The 15,851-nt window shown below is 42.0% G+C and overlaps 1 protein-coding gene across 1 annotated transcript; it reads left to right on the top strand.

Annotated features, from left to right (window-relative positions):
- The first annotated feature begins 12,386 nt into the window (after nucleotides 1-12,386).
- irx4b (iroquois homeobox 4b) lies at nucleotides 12,387-15,233 on the top strand. Its single transcript, XM_069703360.1, has 6 exons — nucleotides 12,387-12,546; nucleotides 12,970-13,158; nucleotides 13,336-13,448; nucleotides 13,816-13,972; nucleotides 14,204-14,357; nucleotides 14,464-15,233. Exons 1-6 carry the CDS (start codon nucleotides 12,502-12,504, stop codon nucleotides 15,045-15,047), a joined length of 1,242 nt encoding a protein of 413 aa, XP_069559461.1. The 5' UTR covers nucleotides 12,387-12,501; the 3' UTR covers nucleotides 15,048-15,233.
- Nucleotides 15,234-15,851: the final 618 nt, after the last annotated feature.

Genomic DNA, 15,851 nt, shown 5'->3' with positions numbered 1-15,851 from the left:
TGAACTCCCGCCTCCGGCAGCGGCTGTACCCCTCCTGCTCTTCTCCGCTCCTCCGCCACGCAGAGATAATCAGGCTTATGTAAAGACGACGTGCTCTTTTGACAGTCATCAGCTCATCGGTGATCCAATCAAGCCCCAAATCCGCCATTGTTCGCCCCTCAAAATGTCTCAAATCCGCTTGTGCAGGAGAGAGGCGCTGCGCTCTTTATCCTGCCAATCACTCCTGACATTCCTGCCACTGTTGCCATGGCCTGGGGTCAGAGGTCGTGAAAACAGAGAGCATGAGCTGACTCGGGAAGAATGGCGAAGCACTAAAGGAGGGACTCTGCGCTTTAACGGTCCCATTGGTCAGCCAACCCGGGGGGTAAATGTAGACAAGTTAGGACTCTATAGCCCCGCTGAGAGAGGCCAACCGGACAGAAAGAGACGCGGGCATGTGAGGAGAGAAAAAGGGGGGATGATGGTGCAGAGAATAAGGGCCTAGCGAAGAGAAAGAAGGCAACAGAGGTGTGTGTGGAGAAAGAGGGGGGGAAGAAAGAGGGGTTAGGGAGGGACAGCGTTTGATTGCCAAACAGGCTTTATGGAGCTTGACCTCGAGGGGCTTGGAGAAGAAAAGGCCTGACACAGTTAAAGTCTATAGAGAAGAAATAATGAACATGAGAGTTCATATTTTGAAGGATTTTTTTTTAGTGTATTTCCTGCATGTAACACACTTTACCACTGCAGCTCAGGAAAAAAAAAAAAAAAAAAATCCTGTTTGTGTGTGTGTGTGTGTGTTAACTGCTGAGCTGTAATTTGAAATGGAAATGTACCTCCCAATGCAATGAAGCTAATACATGTCATTGCAGGATAAGCGGGGCACTGGGTTAAATCTGTTGTAATGTTGTCAAAAGAATAATTTTCTGTACCCAATGTATACGTAAGTGAGCAAATGTTTAGCCTCGACCAGATATCATAGGGAATTTATACCATTCACTGTTTCTTCATAGGGATTAGTGGAATTAAGCGTTTTGCACAAAAGCAAAGTATCAAAACTCATGAGTAATTCAACAAGCTCCACAATACTGAGTTTACCGAGTGCTGCTGCTTCGCCTGCGTTTATTGTGGCGATGCAGCTGCGAGTACCGCACAGACAAACAGCAAACACTGTCGCTGCTTTTTTAAAAGACACAAATTTAATATACAGGGAAAATACACAGAACAACTCCTATGAAAGGGTGGGAGTGATAAATCTTCTCTCTTGTTGTCCACCCATTCATGGCAATAATCTGAGGGAAGAAGCAGATTAGGACGGAGGGCGGGTTTGCGGTCGGGTGTTCGCATCGCTGGCTCCTTTCAGCCATTTTGAAACAATGTTTATCCACTGGTTTGTCATAGCGTAGCAACTTAGCTTAGCGCACTGCTGGGAGAGCCCTGAGGGGGCTGAGGACTCGCTGCGTCTTTGTTCAGCGTCCATTGAGACACACCGTGGCGTGTCAGAGCGGGGCGGAGAAGCTGCACAAAACGAATTCATACGCAATCTCGGCTATTTCTGCAGCTTGGGTCCTCAGTTTGTGAAATGTCTGGGAAATGCTGCGGGGAATGCGCACTTTAAGGTCTGGCTGAGGGTTTGCACTGCCACTGTTTGCACGCGAGGAAGACATTTGACCCTCGGTTGGACTTTTCTTGCGAGCATGAATCACCTCGGTGGCACGCCATTTTTGTTTATTATTAAGCCGGTGCAGTCCTGTGTTCTTAAAACAAGAAAAAAAAAAAAAAAAAAAAAAAAGAACCTTGGAGGAGTTTTCAATGCAAACAACTGGTTTCAGTAACTTTCTAGAAACAGCAGCTGAAGGAAGGAGCGCAACGCAGAACTACCACCACAAAGGTTTAATGGTTGCTGCAGGTCTCCAGGGAGGGCCGTCGTAACACATTTATTCATTCCTAACTTCCCGTAGTGCTTTAAACTGGTTAAAAACAAAAACTACCGACGCCTCCTTCGGTCTTAACTTTGCTGACAGTTGATTATTTCCTGTTTTTAATGCCTCTGTGCCGGCGCTACGACAGCTGGAAGCGTCGTGTTTTAGTGTTGCCCGTGTTTCCGCACCAACGTATTTATGTTCGTCTCATTTTCGTGAACACAATATCTCACGCACGCCTCGATGGAATTTCTTCCAACTTGGCACAAACGTTCACTTTGTCCCAAGGATGAACTTATTTGAATTTGGTTGCTTAGAGGTCAAAGGTCAGCGACCTCACGTAGCCCGAGAAATCTTACGCTAATTATGACAACATTTCACACAAACGTCTAATAGGATAAAATGATAAAGTGATGACATTTTATAAATTCAGCTTCACTGTGTCAGGAACAGAAGAGGAGATTAGTATATGTCCATATTTCACATTTGATCGAATACTGAATTGGTGACACTGATCTTGTGTGTCTTGAAGTATTGTGTACTGTTAATCAGCTTCATTAGCCGAGCGTGTCGACCCGTTTGGATTCCTCCAAAGTCTCCCACTTACAGCAACTATGAGTCGGGACAAACATGGATGGAAACTGCCCAGTTGAAGGAGGCGTACAACTGGTTCTAGTCTAGTTTTTTATGAGTCAACCAACCTCGCATTGCTTCCTTCATGTGTACATACATGTGTGGAATTCTGTGTATTATGGTCTGTATTCTCACACTAAGTTAAGATGTAAAAGACAGCCTTTTAAACGGGCGGCCACTTCTCGGACCAACGCAGCTGCAGAAGGTCGTCAAATTTCAGACTCTTTTGAAAAAGATACTTTTCCCAATGAGACTCCAGTTAAAGAGTATAATGAAATGAAGAAAAAACACAAAACTAAAAAAAAAAATGAACACGCTAAACAACAAAAAAACCGTCTAAACATCAGCTTGCTCGCGTTGACTTCATGAACACGTTAGTATGTTGACGCAAGCGTTTACCAGCTAGCAGCCTCACAGAGCAGCTAGCTGACACCAATACAAACTGAGCTGTATCAAGATTTTTCCAGATACGAGTGTCAGCATATTGAAAGCAAACATTTTTTTCATTTTCGGCAATTCTTGACATAAATTGGTTTGATTTAGAATCTGGTTGAAATGATGTCTTAAGAGAAGGATTCTGTCAGTGTACAGTAACGCAGGGTGCAAACAGCCCTCCTGCTGTCTTTCACTTTGTGGATAATGATAGATGACTCACGGGTCACATATCTTCACAGTGTAATTACACATGAGATGCGTGCGTGTGCACGCACACACACACACACACAAACACACACGCTGTCATTTTAACACACACACAAACAGTTGCAGCGTAATGTGAGTCCTCATTCATTTGCCCGAGTCGTTTAGGGTAATAGAGCTTAATGGAGTGTATTAACCCCGTCCAGCTTGCATTTCCCCCTCAGATGTGTGTGTGTGTGTGTGTGTGTTCATGCACATGCACAGAGAGAGGGGAAACCTGCCAACTGTTTATCTGCAAGGGACACACACACACACACACACACACACACACACACACACACACACACACACACACACACACACACACACACACACACACACACACACACACACACACACACACACACAGAGGGAGCCGAGATCTGGTTTCCCACTGTCACAGATGCTTACCCGCCTCTCCATTAGTGATGTGATTGGAGTGGACATAGAAAACCAGCAGCCTCGTTCCCATAGGGGCAATCGGAGGAAATTATTGCCCAGCTCCTCTCTGGGGAATGTCAGCGCTGCAGAAAAAGAAGCACTTAATCGGCTACTATCACAACTTCCCTGTCAACCGCATAGCATGAGTTTGTGAGCATTTGGTGTGGATTAATACTTTGCAAAATAGTCTTTGATGACATGTGATCAGTCATGGCGCTCAGTGAGGAGCTCTGCAGCGCTCTCTCAGATGTGGAGTGAGGAGATTAGACGCTCAGCGGCGCTTACTGGGAAATAGATGATTACTGGAGAATGAAGATTGATATAATATCTGAGGTCTTCTGTCTGTCTTTACCCCTTTTTGCATTTGATACAGAGAGAAAATCATATTGTAATCTATAAAGAACACCCTAATATTTCATCTTTGAGATCTGGCCTGATGTAGTTCTGTGACAAAATCCATACGCTGAATAAAAAAATATTGAAAATAGAGATGTTAAGACAAACGCCACTGGTGGCCAGAAGTCCTGGGAGGTCCAGTCGGAGCTGTAACATGAAATCTGCAACCACACCCGAGTGTGCATGCAGACAAGCAGGCCCACTGTGTTGTCTTTGGTCGGTCACTAAATTGTGGGCGACCTTTTCACCCTGGTCAATAACAAATGCAAGCTGAGCCTGCAGCACCCTCGGGCTAACACCACACATGCACACACACACACACACACACACACACACACACACACACACACACACACACACACACACACACACACACACACACACACACACACACACACACACACACACACACACACACACACACACACAACACTACCACAAGAAGGTTGTAGTTCTTGAAAGCACCAGAGGATGGCAGCTGAGGTCTAGGCAGTGGCTCTGCAGCAGCTGAAACACAAGAGAAAATGTAGCAGTGACTACTCATTTTAATGGTATTCCCCAATCCAAAAATCGAAAGTGAACACACAGCTACAGTGCTCCGTGGCTCCACATGTGTTTTATAGTTTCTTAGATTATTTTCTGATTTATTCAATTGTAATTTCAATTTGGTTTATTTGAAGTTATTTTATATAGAAATCCAAAGAATTCTCGATTATTTTTTAGTGATTTTTACCAAAGAAATATCTCAAAGTCCAGACATTTTTGAATCAACTTAAACCAGATCCCGGACCTTCTTTAATAGCTAAACATACTTCAAACTGGTTCATTATTAAAGGTATTGAAATTTTACAACAGTTTGTCCTTACTGATCCCTAATGCTGGTAACATGTGACATTTAAAACTATATATGTTAATTTATTTGGTACCATAGCATTTTTTTTAAATTTAAATTTCTATATTTATTTCCCCTTCAAATGTGCAAGTATGGTTTGTAACAAAAGGAAAATGTATAACCTAAATATACTTCATACACTCTGCATGTGGTGTTTTAAAGGTCAGAAGAAAAGAGAGAATATTTAAGTGGAATAAAAGGTTGATTTTACAATTATTATCAATTATTTTTATACACACTGCAGTGGGGTCAGCGGGGATGCCGAACAAAGAGGGCGTAAAGCCAACATCCACAAAATGCAAGTTTTTGATAAAGAGTAACTGCATTAAATACTGGTCAGATAGGTGAAAAAAATGTGTCATGAGAGCAGAGAGGAGATATAAATGAAGAGAAATCAAGGCAGACCAGAGAATGTATAGAGAAACAGAGAGGATCAATGGGTGAGCTAAGGTAGGTTAAGGTGTTTGTTAAAAGCTGTATCGGTCCCTGCGGACTGAGGCTTGCAGAGCTGAATAATGTATGTCCGCTCTCGGAGTAATGAAGTGGAAGTGATAGGGAGGAATATGGCTGGCCTCCCAGGGCTCAACGCAAACTGTACACACTCTTAAGAGCTGCATGTAGCCTAAACCTGTCTCCCTCTCTGCTTCTGTCTGTCTGCGTCTGCCTCCTTCACACACACACACACACACACACACACACACACACACACACACACACACACACACACACACACACACACACACACACACACACACACACACACACACACACACACACACACACACACACACACACACACACACGCTGCACATTGGCTAAGAGGGTTAGCTTGTCTCTGTTCCTGTGTCTTACATCATTGATGAGGACGGCCAGGGCATTTATAGTATCCCACTCTGAGTTGAGCAGCTCCAGATCTTCCAGCAAGCTCTTATTAGACGGGAGCGGAGGAGCAGCATGCAAACATAGCATGGCTGCTGCTCGGTGGTCAGACAGGTTGCTCGGTGTTGGCAGTCTTGTTTGTGGATCAGATTGAGCCTGGTTTGCACTTGTACTTGGTTGGTGCCATCGTGCTCGACATGAGGCAGCCACTGTAGGCCGTGTCTCGTGGTGGAAAAGAAAGGGCTATTTTCTTTCCTCATAATCCATTTATTGCTCGTCCTCCTCTTCCTCCCTGAATGTCCCTCTTTTTTACTGTCAGAGCAGAAGCTGGACAAAGGCTAGAAAAGTTACCTCATGTAATCCCGAAACATTTGCCTGACGGTAGAAGACTGCGCAGAGAAAGTCTCGCATGGAATCAAGTTTTCTCTTTGTTGTGTTTCACTTTACCTCAGACCATTTCAAGATTTCTGTTTTAGCAATGCGAATGGTATCTGAAGAATTGTCCTATTTTTTGTTGTAGTCAGACTCATGAAGAGGATGTTTAAGAAATAGCCAAGAGTCAAGTGTTAGATCAGAAAATTGGCATCATTCTCATCTATATATCTATATAATATAATTCGACAGCCAGCAGCTAGTGAGCTGAACTTACATAAAGACTGAAAACTGGGGGAAACAGCTAGCCTTTCTTTTTCCACTGATACAAATTATTATTATCATAAACCATTAAGCCCTTATTTACCAGGAAGTCCCTTAAGATTAAGATTAAGATTCTTGTTTGAGGGAGACCTGGTCAAGTCAGTGCACCATTACAAGGTTTCAGAAATTCTAAAATCAAACAGACATGGGACAAATAAAAAAAGAGCATGAAGTTTTTGTTTTCATCAGCTTTGCACACTCCCAGAAAGACAAAATTGTGCTGGTTATTCCATGACCAGGGCACAAAATAGGAGAAAGCTGTTCCACAAAGTTCTTAGCATATCCTGTGTTTCCTGCAGAACAGCTATTTAAAAGAGAAAAAAAATCATAACTGATGTTAGTCAATGACAGAAAAGCTAAACAGATGAAAAGGGAGTTTCCCTAGTATAGCTTTGTATATATATATATATATATAAAATATACCAATGCTGCTGTCTCTTTAGGCCAAATGAAGGCCAGGATGTGTACAGGACAATGAGTTGGATATAAAATGTTGTGAACTGTGAGACACTGTCCCTAGGCAGCTAATAGAGGAGGCAGCATGGATAGGCTAAATAATACCACCGTCATCTAGATTAGTTAACAACGTAGCTTGTACAAGATTTTTCACAACTACTGAGTTAATATGAGGCGTACTCTCAGTCATAAAATTAGCTACAAGCTTTAGGAGATAAGGATCCAGGTTATCTGGTCCAGATGACATTTTGGATCAATGGCTTTCAAGGTTTACACACTTCCACACTTGAAATAGGTCTTAAAATAGGTCTAGGTGAGTCGGTACATTAAATAGAGTCACAAAATTGGAATTAGAGCTCAGGGACCCTACAACTTGAAAATAGACCCAGCTGATAACAAAAATGCTCATTTAACTGCACGACAATATCAGCATATTGTCCCTATGAGTACCTCTAAAGTTATCTATCTATCTTTGTATTATAGAGGTTTGGGTGTCACACCTTCCTGGAGTCTTGTCTCAGATGTTGCCAGGCGTCTCGTGGAGACTCCACGAAGTCGCTGTTCCTGGCCAAGAAGTAGTCTGACACATGATATACCACTAACGTCCTGCTGTTCAAACTGTAAGTATACGCAGCCAGGTGGGAAAAACTATTCATATTCATTCACCTTTAAAACATTGATCAAAGTCAGGGATATTAGAAATTTCTGATAACCCTAACTAGCTGCAGAGATACCATCACTGGCAGTTACAGCTAAATAAAATCAGTTGCTTCCTGTCATTTAAAAATAACTATACACAGTTTATATGAATGTGGTTTTACTTGCCAACAAACTGCTCAAAATACATAGACTGCAAAAGCTGGAATAATATGAGATTTTGCTGACATTACATTTTTGTTTTTGTTGGGATTAAACAAATGTTTAATAGCGAGCTTTAAAAGCTTCTGTTCGATAGAGTTTATTGGCTGACGAAAGCACACAAGCTGTTTCCCCTGGTTTCCAATATATTTGTTTTTAAAGTAATATGGCATTATTTCATTTCCACTCTGGCACTAAAACAATAAAATCACGTTTTCAGTCGGGTTGTTAGCAGCACACTCCCTCCACTTTGGGTCCTTCAGCACAACCCGCTGAGATCCTTTTTCAAGGTGAAATAGCTCGAACCAAAATGAAGGCTCAAAAAGCATCTACATGTTAAACAGCGATTAAAATTGCATAGATTTCCGACTTTAAGGTGGAAAATGTTCAAATGCGACGTGCTGTGATTGAAAGAACTTGTGATTGGAGTTGTTTGGGCCTTTCCTGCAAACACTTTCTGCAGTACTTAGCCCTCCTCCTCTCACATTAACATGCTTCTATCATTAACCCCCACGCCCCACCTACTGCATAATAGCTAGAGCTGCATGCAGGATGGAGGAAATAACAGTGTGTTTCCTTTCTCTTTTTTGTGCGGAGCATCTTGAATGAATGATTGATGTGAGGGGAATGAAATCAGAAAGATATAATCACGGTCTAACGAACGCAGAGCCTTAAGAAATATATTCTGGAAGAATGCTATAAATTTATAAACAGACCCTATATTAATATATAAGTAGCCCATTGCATATTCAAAAAGAGGGAAATAACATAATCTATGCATCTGTGCAATGCATCCTTTATATGCATTCTTTGTTGAATAGCCTGGAAGAAGGTAACAAAAGCTTTGGAAGTTGAATCAGGACTGGTCTGTTCATTCATCTATAACTCACAAGTTATTTCCCCACGAAGTGTACAAACACAGTCATGTTCATTGTCAGTGGCTAAACAAATTGCTATTTTCTTTGAGTGACATATGTTTTGTGCGAAGATGTGCGACGCCACAGTGCGCGGAGATAACTTAATTTCCAAGCTTTGAGCACAGATGAGGGAGAGACAGTCAGTCCATGTTCGGTATATGAGCACCTTTCACAGGACAAATGGAATGTCAATCAAGCTCCGGTACACAGATGCTTTCTCCCCGGTGGGGACCGAGATGCTTTCTGGTGATGCAGCTCTGTTGTTCCAGCCTTACTCCGGGTGCACTGGGAATATTTTGTCCTTTTACCCCTCCACATCCCCCCGCTCCATTTCAGATCCCCTGGCTATTAACGATTTCTCCAGCTCCCCAAGTTTGCCTCTTTAGGCTTTGCCTCTTCTTCTCGTCCACTTCTTCATGTTGGGTTTTTGCATATAAAGGTTCTTACCTGACTTTCCCTTTGTTTTTCATTTACTCTTTCACTCTTAACTTCTCATGGATTTCTACCATACATGTCTTCCAATATAAAAGACAATAGATACCATATCAGTATTTCCTTTCAGCTCTCCACTTGACTTAGAAAAACCTAAAATACCCTTCCAACATAATATATTACAAGAAATCTTAACATACAGCTGCTGAGTAAACAGTTATCACACCCACAGAAGGATTGAACTGGGGAAAGGTAGCAGTTCATAGATGTTGATGGACCAACAACCAAACTTGTTTCCTAGATTTTATGTTTATAACTAATGGGCACAGCAACCAAAGAATTGCAATACTAGACGGATACAATTTTTACGAACATAATGAGGAAATGTTTTTAATGAATGGCAAGTCTAGAAAAATGGTTACGCTGAACATATCAGAAAAATGCTAACTGACAACATATTTCATTTAGCCTGGCTTACTGCTCACGGCTTCGGTCTTCGGTGTGATTATAGTCTGGATACCCTGTTCGCATTAAGGTTCACTCAGTCACTCTGAAGTACGGACCAGTAGGGGTACCTAAATGCAATGACGTTGAAGTATCGTTCCAACAATGGCAGGAGTGGCAGAGCTTTGGTGCACAAAATACGGTATATAGTGGTCAATGCTGATTATATAAAGCCTACTACAGTCGTTCCCAAATTAACCAGAGGTCTACGCCCATTATGATGCAACCACTGGGAACAATCCTCAGTGGAGTGTGGTGAGAACCATATATTCACGTAGTGAATTTGGATCTTATAATACCAGGTATATTTTATTGTTTTCCACCAAAATATCCAGTCCTGAAATACATTATCCATTTGTAAGAGATTACAGCATTATTTACTTTAACCATTAAGTTGAAGAATGCTGTCGTTAGGTTAGGCTAACGATTCTTCCAAATTAGTGCCCCAAGCTGTTGCATGGAAACATAGCACAAATATTTCCCCCTGTGTTTGTTTAGATTGAGACACATGAGAAACTTGGTTAAGCTTAAGAAAAGAAAATATTGGACCGTTGTAATCATTTATGCAAAAATAAACATGTGAAACATAGAATATTGTTTTTTAATGGGAAATTGAAAGTCCAATGTTTTGTCAATCCATCCATCCGCCTCAACTTTCTGAACAACAACATCAACTCATTTCCTCCTTTGGTCTTCCTAATGGCCACTGGTTAGAGTTAGGAAAAGATTCATTCTTAGAAATCCATGTTGTTTTCTCACAGTCTAACCCTGGACCTAAACCTCCCTACTCGGACTTCATCACTTTTGTTCTTTGTCCAATGACCTTTGTCACATGACCTCAGTCCCATAATCTCCCTTTTTGACCGTGGTCATTTGTGTGTACTGTTCGTGCTCAGGCGAGAAAAAACGTGACACTGACACAGTGTCTGTTGCATGATACCAGGTTGACATTATTGTCTGGTTTAATACAGAAAAAGTTTACAAGAACCTGAGACACAATGTGGTTACTCACATTTAACCACAATCTTTCCTTTACCTTAACCAAAGTGTTTTGGTTGTCCAAACCAAACTACAGATTGTAGTCTGGTGTCACAATCCTGTGCTTGAATCTAGTGCCTCAATCAAAAATAAATATCTTCCTCTGAACAAAATCCTGTTTGTTACAACAACTTCCAACAATCTGGAAAAACAATTTTAGTATATTGTGAACTTATAGAAGACGTGGTGTCAAACTGCAGGCCACTTAATACAAATGTACATGAATTAGGTCAGATGATGGTAGGTATAGCTATGATTTGTTAGATCTGATGTCTGACTGTGGCTCAATTCAATTACATGTTCCAGAATCCCAAGATGTGATGGAGACGTTTCTTATGGAGAGCGTATGCATGAAAGCTATGTTTCTGATTTCTTTCTGATTGATTTGATTTATTAAAACATTTCTTTATAATAAATTTCAACAAGAAATAACTAATCTTATATTCGACAAATTTAGACATTCACACTTTCCTTACCCTCCGCAAAAATAAAACATACAAAATCTGCCCCCCTCTCCCATCCTAATAACTTTCATGCAGCTCCTAACTCCTCTCCTGTTTCTCTTATCATTCAACCATCCAAACATTTTGGCACCACAATACTTCCAAACATTTCTCAATCCCCCTTTCTCACCCGCTCCAGTCTTCATCCTCCTCCTATAAAAAAATTATAAAAAATCTAAAGAAAAAAATGAAAGAAATATTTCCACTTCATCGGGGCAGCTTAGGACTTTGTTATTAAAAACATGACAAGCCATTCAACTGCTAAAGGTGCTTACTCAAGGGAATGCATGGAGTGTTTATTCTTTGATTAATTTGCTCGGAGGAGACCTGAAATTTCCCCACTCATGAATATGTGGGTGACAGCGAGATTTCTCCATGGTGACAAGTTATCTAAACTACAGGGCAAAACGATTATGCTAATATCAGGTTGTAGTCATCAATCATCTAGTGTCAATGTGGTGTCAACGCATCACGTCCCTGATTCCCCCTCTGGCCATATACTGCGCTGTGTGTGTGTAGATATGTGCGTGCATGTATGCAGCTTTGTATGTGCGTGTGTGTGTGTGTGTGTGTGTGTGTGTGTGTGTGTGTGTGTGTGTGTGTGTGTGTGTGTGTGTGTGTGTGTGTGTGTGTGTGTGTGTGTGTGTGTGTGTGTGTGTTTATTTGAAAAGGAGAATTGATCACATTCTCTTTACGCCTGGGGACTGATGGGGGATTTCACTTGTGCTGCGCAGAGCTGTTCCCTTGGATAAGAGCTGAAAGAAAACTGGGAGGGAATTAATTAGGTGAGTTTCTCCATCTTGATGTGAACACCGGGTTTCACGCACAGTCCATCCTGACGTCAGAGAGACGCGCCTTAAAACCAAAGAGCGCATCAGAGGGAGATGCATGGTTTGATCACACACACATACACACACACACATACACACACACACACACACACACACACACACACACTCGCTTTGGATTGTAAGATAGCAGAGACACTGTAGAAGCTGAAGCAGCTGTAGCTGAATGAGACGGAACTGCAAGTGAAGCCAAGAAGTTACTTTTAAAGCCTGTTTATCGCGGTGCGTAAAATGAAAGTGGTGCGTAAATGTCAGCGTGCCCTCATTTGGACAAGGTGGTAAACGATATTCAAATGGTAAAAACTGGAAAGTTCGCTGGAAAACTATCTCCAAACTAGTGTCAGAGGCAAAAACCCGCGTTTGGCACGGATGCTGTTGGATGTCGCCCCGCGTCTGCTCTCCTGCTTTTGCCTCTTTGATCTTTTTTGAACCATGGCTTACTCTCAACTGGGATATTCCTACTCCACCACACCACAGGTACAGTAAATGTGTTTTTTTTCCTCGAAGTTATCGTATGCAAAGTAAAGGGAACAATTAGATTTCTAATTTCTCAAAATATTCATCTGCAAGTCACTTTATACGCAATTTGACTCGTCAGAAATGTGGCAACATCAATTCGTAAACGTTGTTTCCCCTCGTGCATTTTCTATTTTATTTATGTGGTCAAAGAAATAACAGAAATAAGAGTTTTAAAAATATTTTTTTCTTTATTGTTTGTAAAAAGAAAATTGAAAAAGTTAAAGGAAACGCGTATTTCAGCTCTAATGTGTGTGCTTTAATAAGTGAAATGTTTTTCCAGTGAAAACTACTTTATACTCTGACTTTTCACTGTTCATAAGTGTGTGTGAGTCAATTTCATTTATGGGACAAATTAAGTTAGTTTGATACATTTCTCCATAGTTTCTGATGACCTCCGGCTCCCTGGCCGGCTGCCTGGAGCCGGGAACTCCTCCGTCCCACTCGGTGCTGCGCTCCCCGGGCCACCAGCTCACCCCTGGAACTGGAATCGGGGTCTACAGCAGCCCTTATCCAAAAAGCCAAAGCTATTACAACACCTGCGCCAGCGATGCCACTGCTCTCTATTCCAGAGTGAGTGTTTTTACCTATTCGATGCGTTTGTCATTAATTTAAAAATGTACAGCTGCGCAGAAGTCTATAACAAGGGGAAGAACAGGTGGATTCTTTTTTTTTTTTTCAAAGAATAAAGTTAGAATATTTTTCTCGATCAGAAATGTATTTATATAATTTACTTTTCAATATTTTCAGGGGCCACTAGATCCTAAAGAAGGAGCTGCATCTGTGCATGTGGGGACATCTCAGCCTCCTGCTTATTATCCTTATGAATACACATTTGGACAATATCCTTATGACAGATATGGGTAAGTCAATGAGTGCTTTTATCACCAAAGCCCATTCTCTCATCTGAAGACATAATAATATCATAATGATTTCCTTGGGACTGCTGAAAATGATTTTGAGGGTGTCTGTGGTATCTGTGGTCTATGTCTGTGACCTCATATTATTTTATGTTTTGGTATTACACCATAACTATAATGTCCATATTGAGATTTAGTGTCTCGAACTGGTTTATACAGCAGTGTTTTGAGGGTCTTTATATGTCTTCCGAATCATATTCGTAAATGATTTTATAATCAATAAATTGTGAATTTTTCTTTTCATTGCAAATATCTTTCACTTACTTTTGGTTTGAGCTCACTATTGATCGATTGTCACCATGTGGCTTAGGTATTCATGCTCAGACAGTGCTTCACGTCGTAAAAATGCTACTCGGGAGACCACCAGCACCCTGAAGGCTTGGCTGCAGGAGCACCAGAAGAACCCGTACCCGACAAAGGGAGAGAAGATTATGCTTGCTATCATCACCAGGATGACCCTTACACAGGTGGGATTTTGCAAAATATTTCACATTCAAGGCCTCTCTTGAAGACTTATGTCTTAAAAGTTAAGTTGGAGGAAAGGTCTGTTGGATCTGAAACTTATTTTTTCTCAATTATTTTTCTGCCTTTCCCTCCTTCATCGTCTCCCCGCTCCTGTATTATGTCCTTCTTTCTCTTCCTCATATGATTACAAGTTCCTCTTTTCCTTTCCTTACCCCTTTCCTTCCCTCCCTCAGGTGTCTACATGGTTTGCCAATGCACGCAGGAGACTGAAAAAGGAGAACAAGGTGACGTGGTCACCGCGGGCTTGTAAAAGCTCTGATGACCGATGCTGTGAAGACGACAGTGATGAAGCTGATAAGCCGCTTATAAGTGACAAAGACCTTCCTGGTGAGGCCCAAATTAATCTGTCGGCTTGTTTTGCTTGTTTTGTGGTTTCCTCAGGTTTGATTAGCATGCACACACTCACTGTTTCCTGCATCACTTGTTCTTGCAGATCAACAGTGTGCCGACCTGCAGAGTGATCTCGAGGACTTTGACCTTTTGGAATCGGATGTTTCCGACTGTGAGCCGAAGCCACAGTTTCTACCTGAGGACAACGAAGCGAACCCAAATACGGATCTCCCGCACGGGCATCTCACGCACAACTCAGACCCACTACACGGAAAAGAGAGACTGTCCCCGGACTGCCCCAAACTCACGCCGGTCCAACACCAGAACACCTCCTTCTACCTTAATCCAGACCTTCGAAGCACAGACACCAAGCCGAAAATTTGGTCCATCGCACACACTGCCGTGTCTTTGGATGGCAGCTTGCAGCCAGAATACCCTCCCTGTATGCTGTCGTCAACCGGGTCCTCCTCACCTGGGTATCCAACAAACATGGCGGTCACCAAGGCACAAAGGCAGCAGGAATCTCCAGTCGCCACGCTCAGAGAATGGGTGGACGGAGTTTTCCACGGTCCTCCTTTCCAACAGCCCAAACCTGCCGAGGCGTGGAAGGGCTTAAATGATGCCGCGATAGACAGCAGGACACCAGGACAGTCCTTTGAAATTGTTCGATCTTCGTCATCTTTGTAGTCCGCCAACTTGTCATGACTGGAACATTTAGACCGCTGGACTTAAAACAGAAAGTACCTTGTTTGTGTGACATGAACAGTTGACCGTTCGTTAAGCGCCACCCTTCCTAGTTGCTACGCCTGTCGAGGTTTCCATTCTCGTTCTAGGCAAAGATAGACGAAAGCAGGATTGCCATAGACAACAACCACTGACCCTAAAGTCTGGAGCAATCAGTGTAAAAGTTGTGGAGCCAATGTAGCTGCTTAAATGTTTGTGTATGTTTTGTTTTAAAACAATAATCTTGCAAAAGCATGAATTTTTTAGTAACATTCACGATATCTTGCTAAATGGCTAACGCTCAAGTTTCATATCTATCGAGAGAAAAAAAAAGTCAGCATCATCACCAGTTTATTGTCAATGCAAGCAACATGCTGCCTTTTGGGGTGGGCATGCTAAGGATTGCAGCTTAAGTTGGAGCAGTTTCAGCTATCCTTACACTTTTTTTTCTTGTGGTTTTGGTTTAGAAAAGTCTTAAGAAAACACACCACCCTCCACCTGTGGTGCAGAGTATCACTCTTCTAGCCTCATGTCCACTGAAAATCGTAGTCACTGCTTACTTACAGTTGCTAAGTTATGTCTGGAAAATGGTCAATCGACGGCGGGGTTTAGCGAACGGTCAATTTGCAGTGTATGATCCTAATTTGGCGAATGGATTGTCCCTCAGTCTCTTACAGGCTCTTATGGACTTCGTGGATGATCGGATGTCTTGGAGCAAAACAACTGTCACCACACACTTCCCTGCAGGAAGGTTGTACGGTTCACACA

This window comes from Brachyistius frenatus, unplaced genomic scaffold, assembly GCF_029030835.1.
Source record: "Brachyistius frenatus isolate BFR_SWC_R1_liver_20210118 unplaced genomic scaffold, ASM2903083v1 Contig_46, whole genome shotgun sequence".
Taxonomy (NCBI): domain Eukaryota; kingdom Metazoa; phylum Chordata; class Actinopteri; family Embiotocidae; genus Brachyistius; species Brachyistius frenatus.
This window is presented reverse-complemented; position numbering and strand designations above follow the sequence as displayed.

Bases quoted from the DNA above. Each gene is read 5' to 3' on its own strand.
- irx4b (XM_069703360.1), top strand. From the start codon at position 12,502: ATGGCTTACTCTCAACTGGGATATTCCTACTCCACCACACCACAG. The intron at 12,547-12,969 runs GTACAGTAAATG...ATTTCTCCATAG, and splicing joins CCTACTCCACCACACCACAG to TTTCTGATGACCTCCGGCTC. The intron at 13,973-14,203 runs GTGGGATTTTGC...TCCCTCCCTCAG, and splicing joins CCAGGATGACCCTTACACAG to GTGTCTACATGGTTTGCCAA.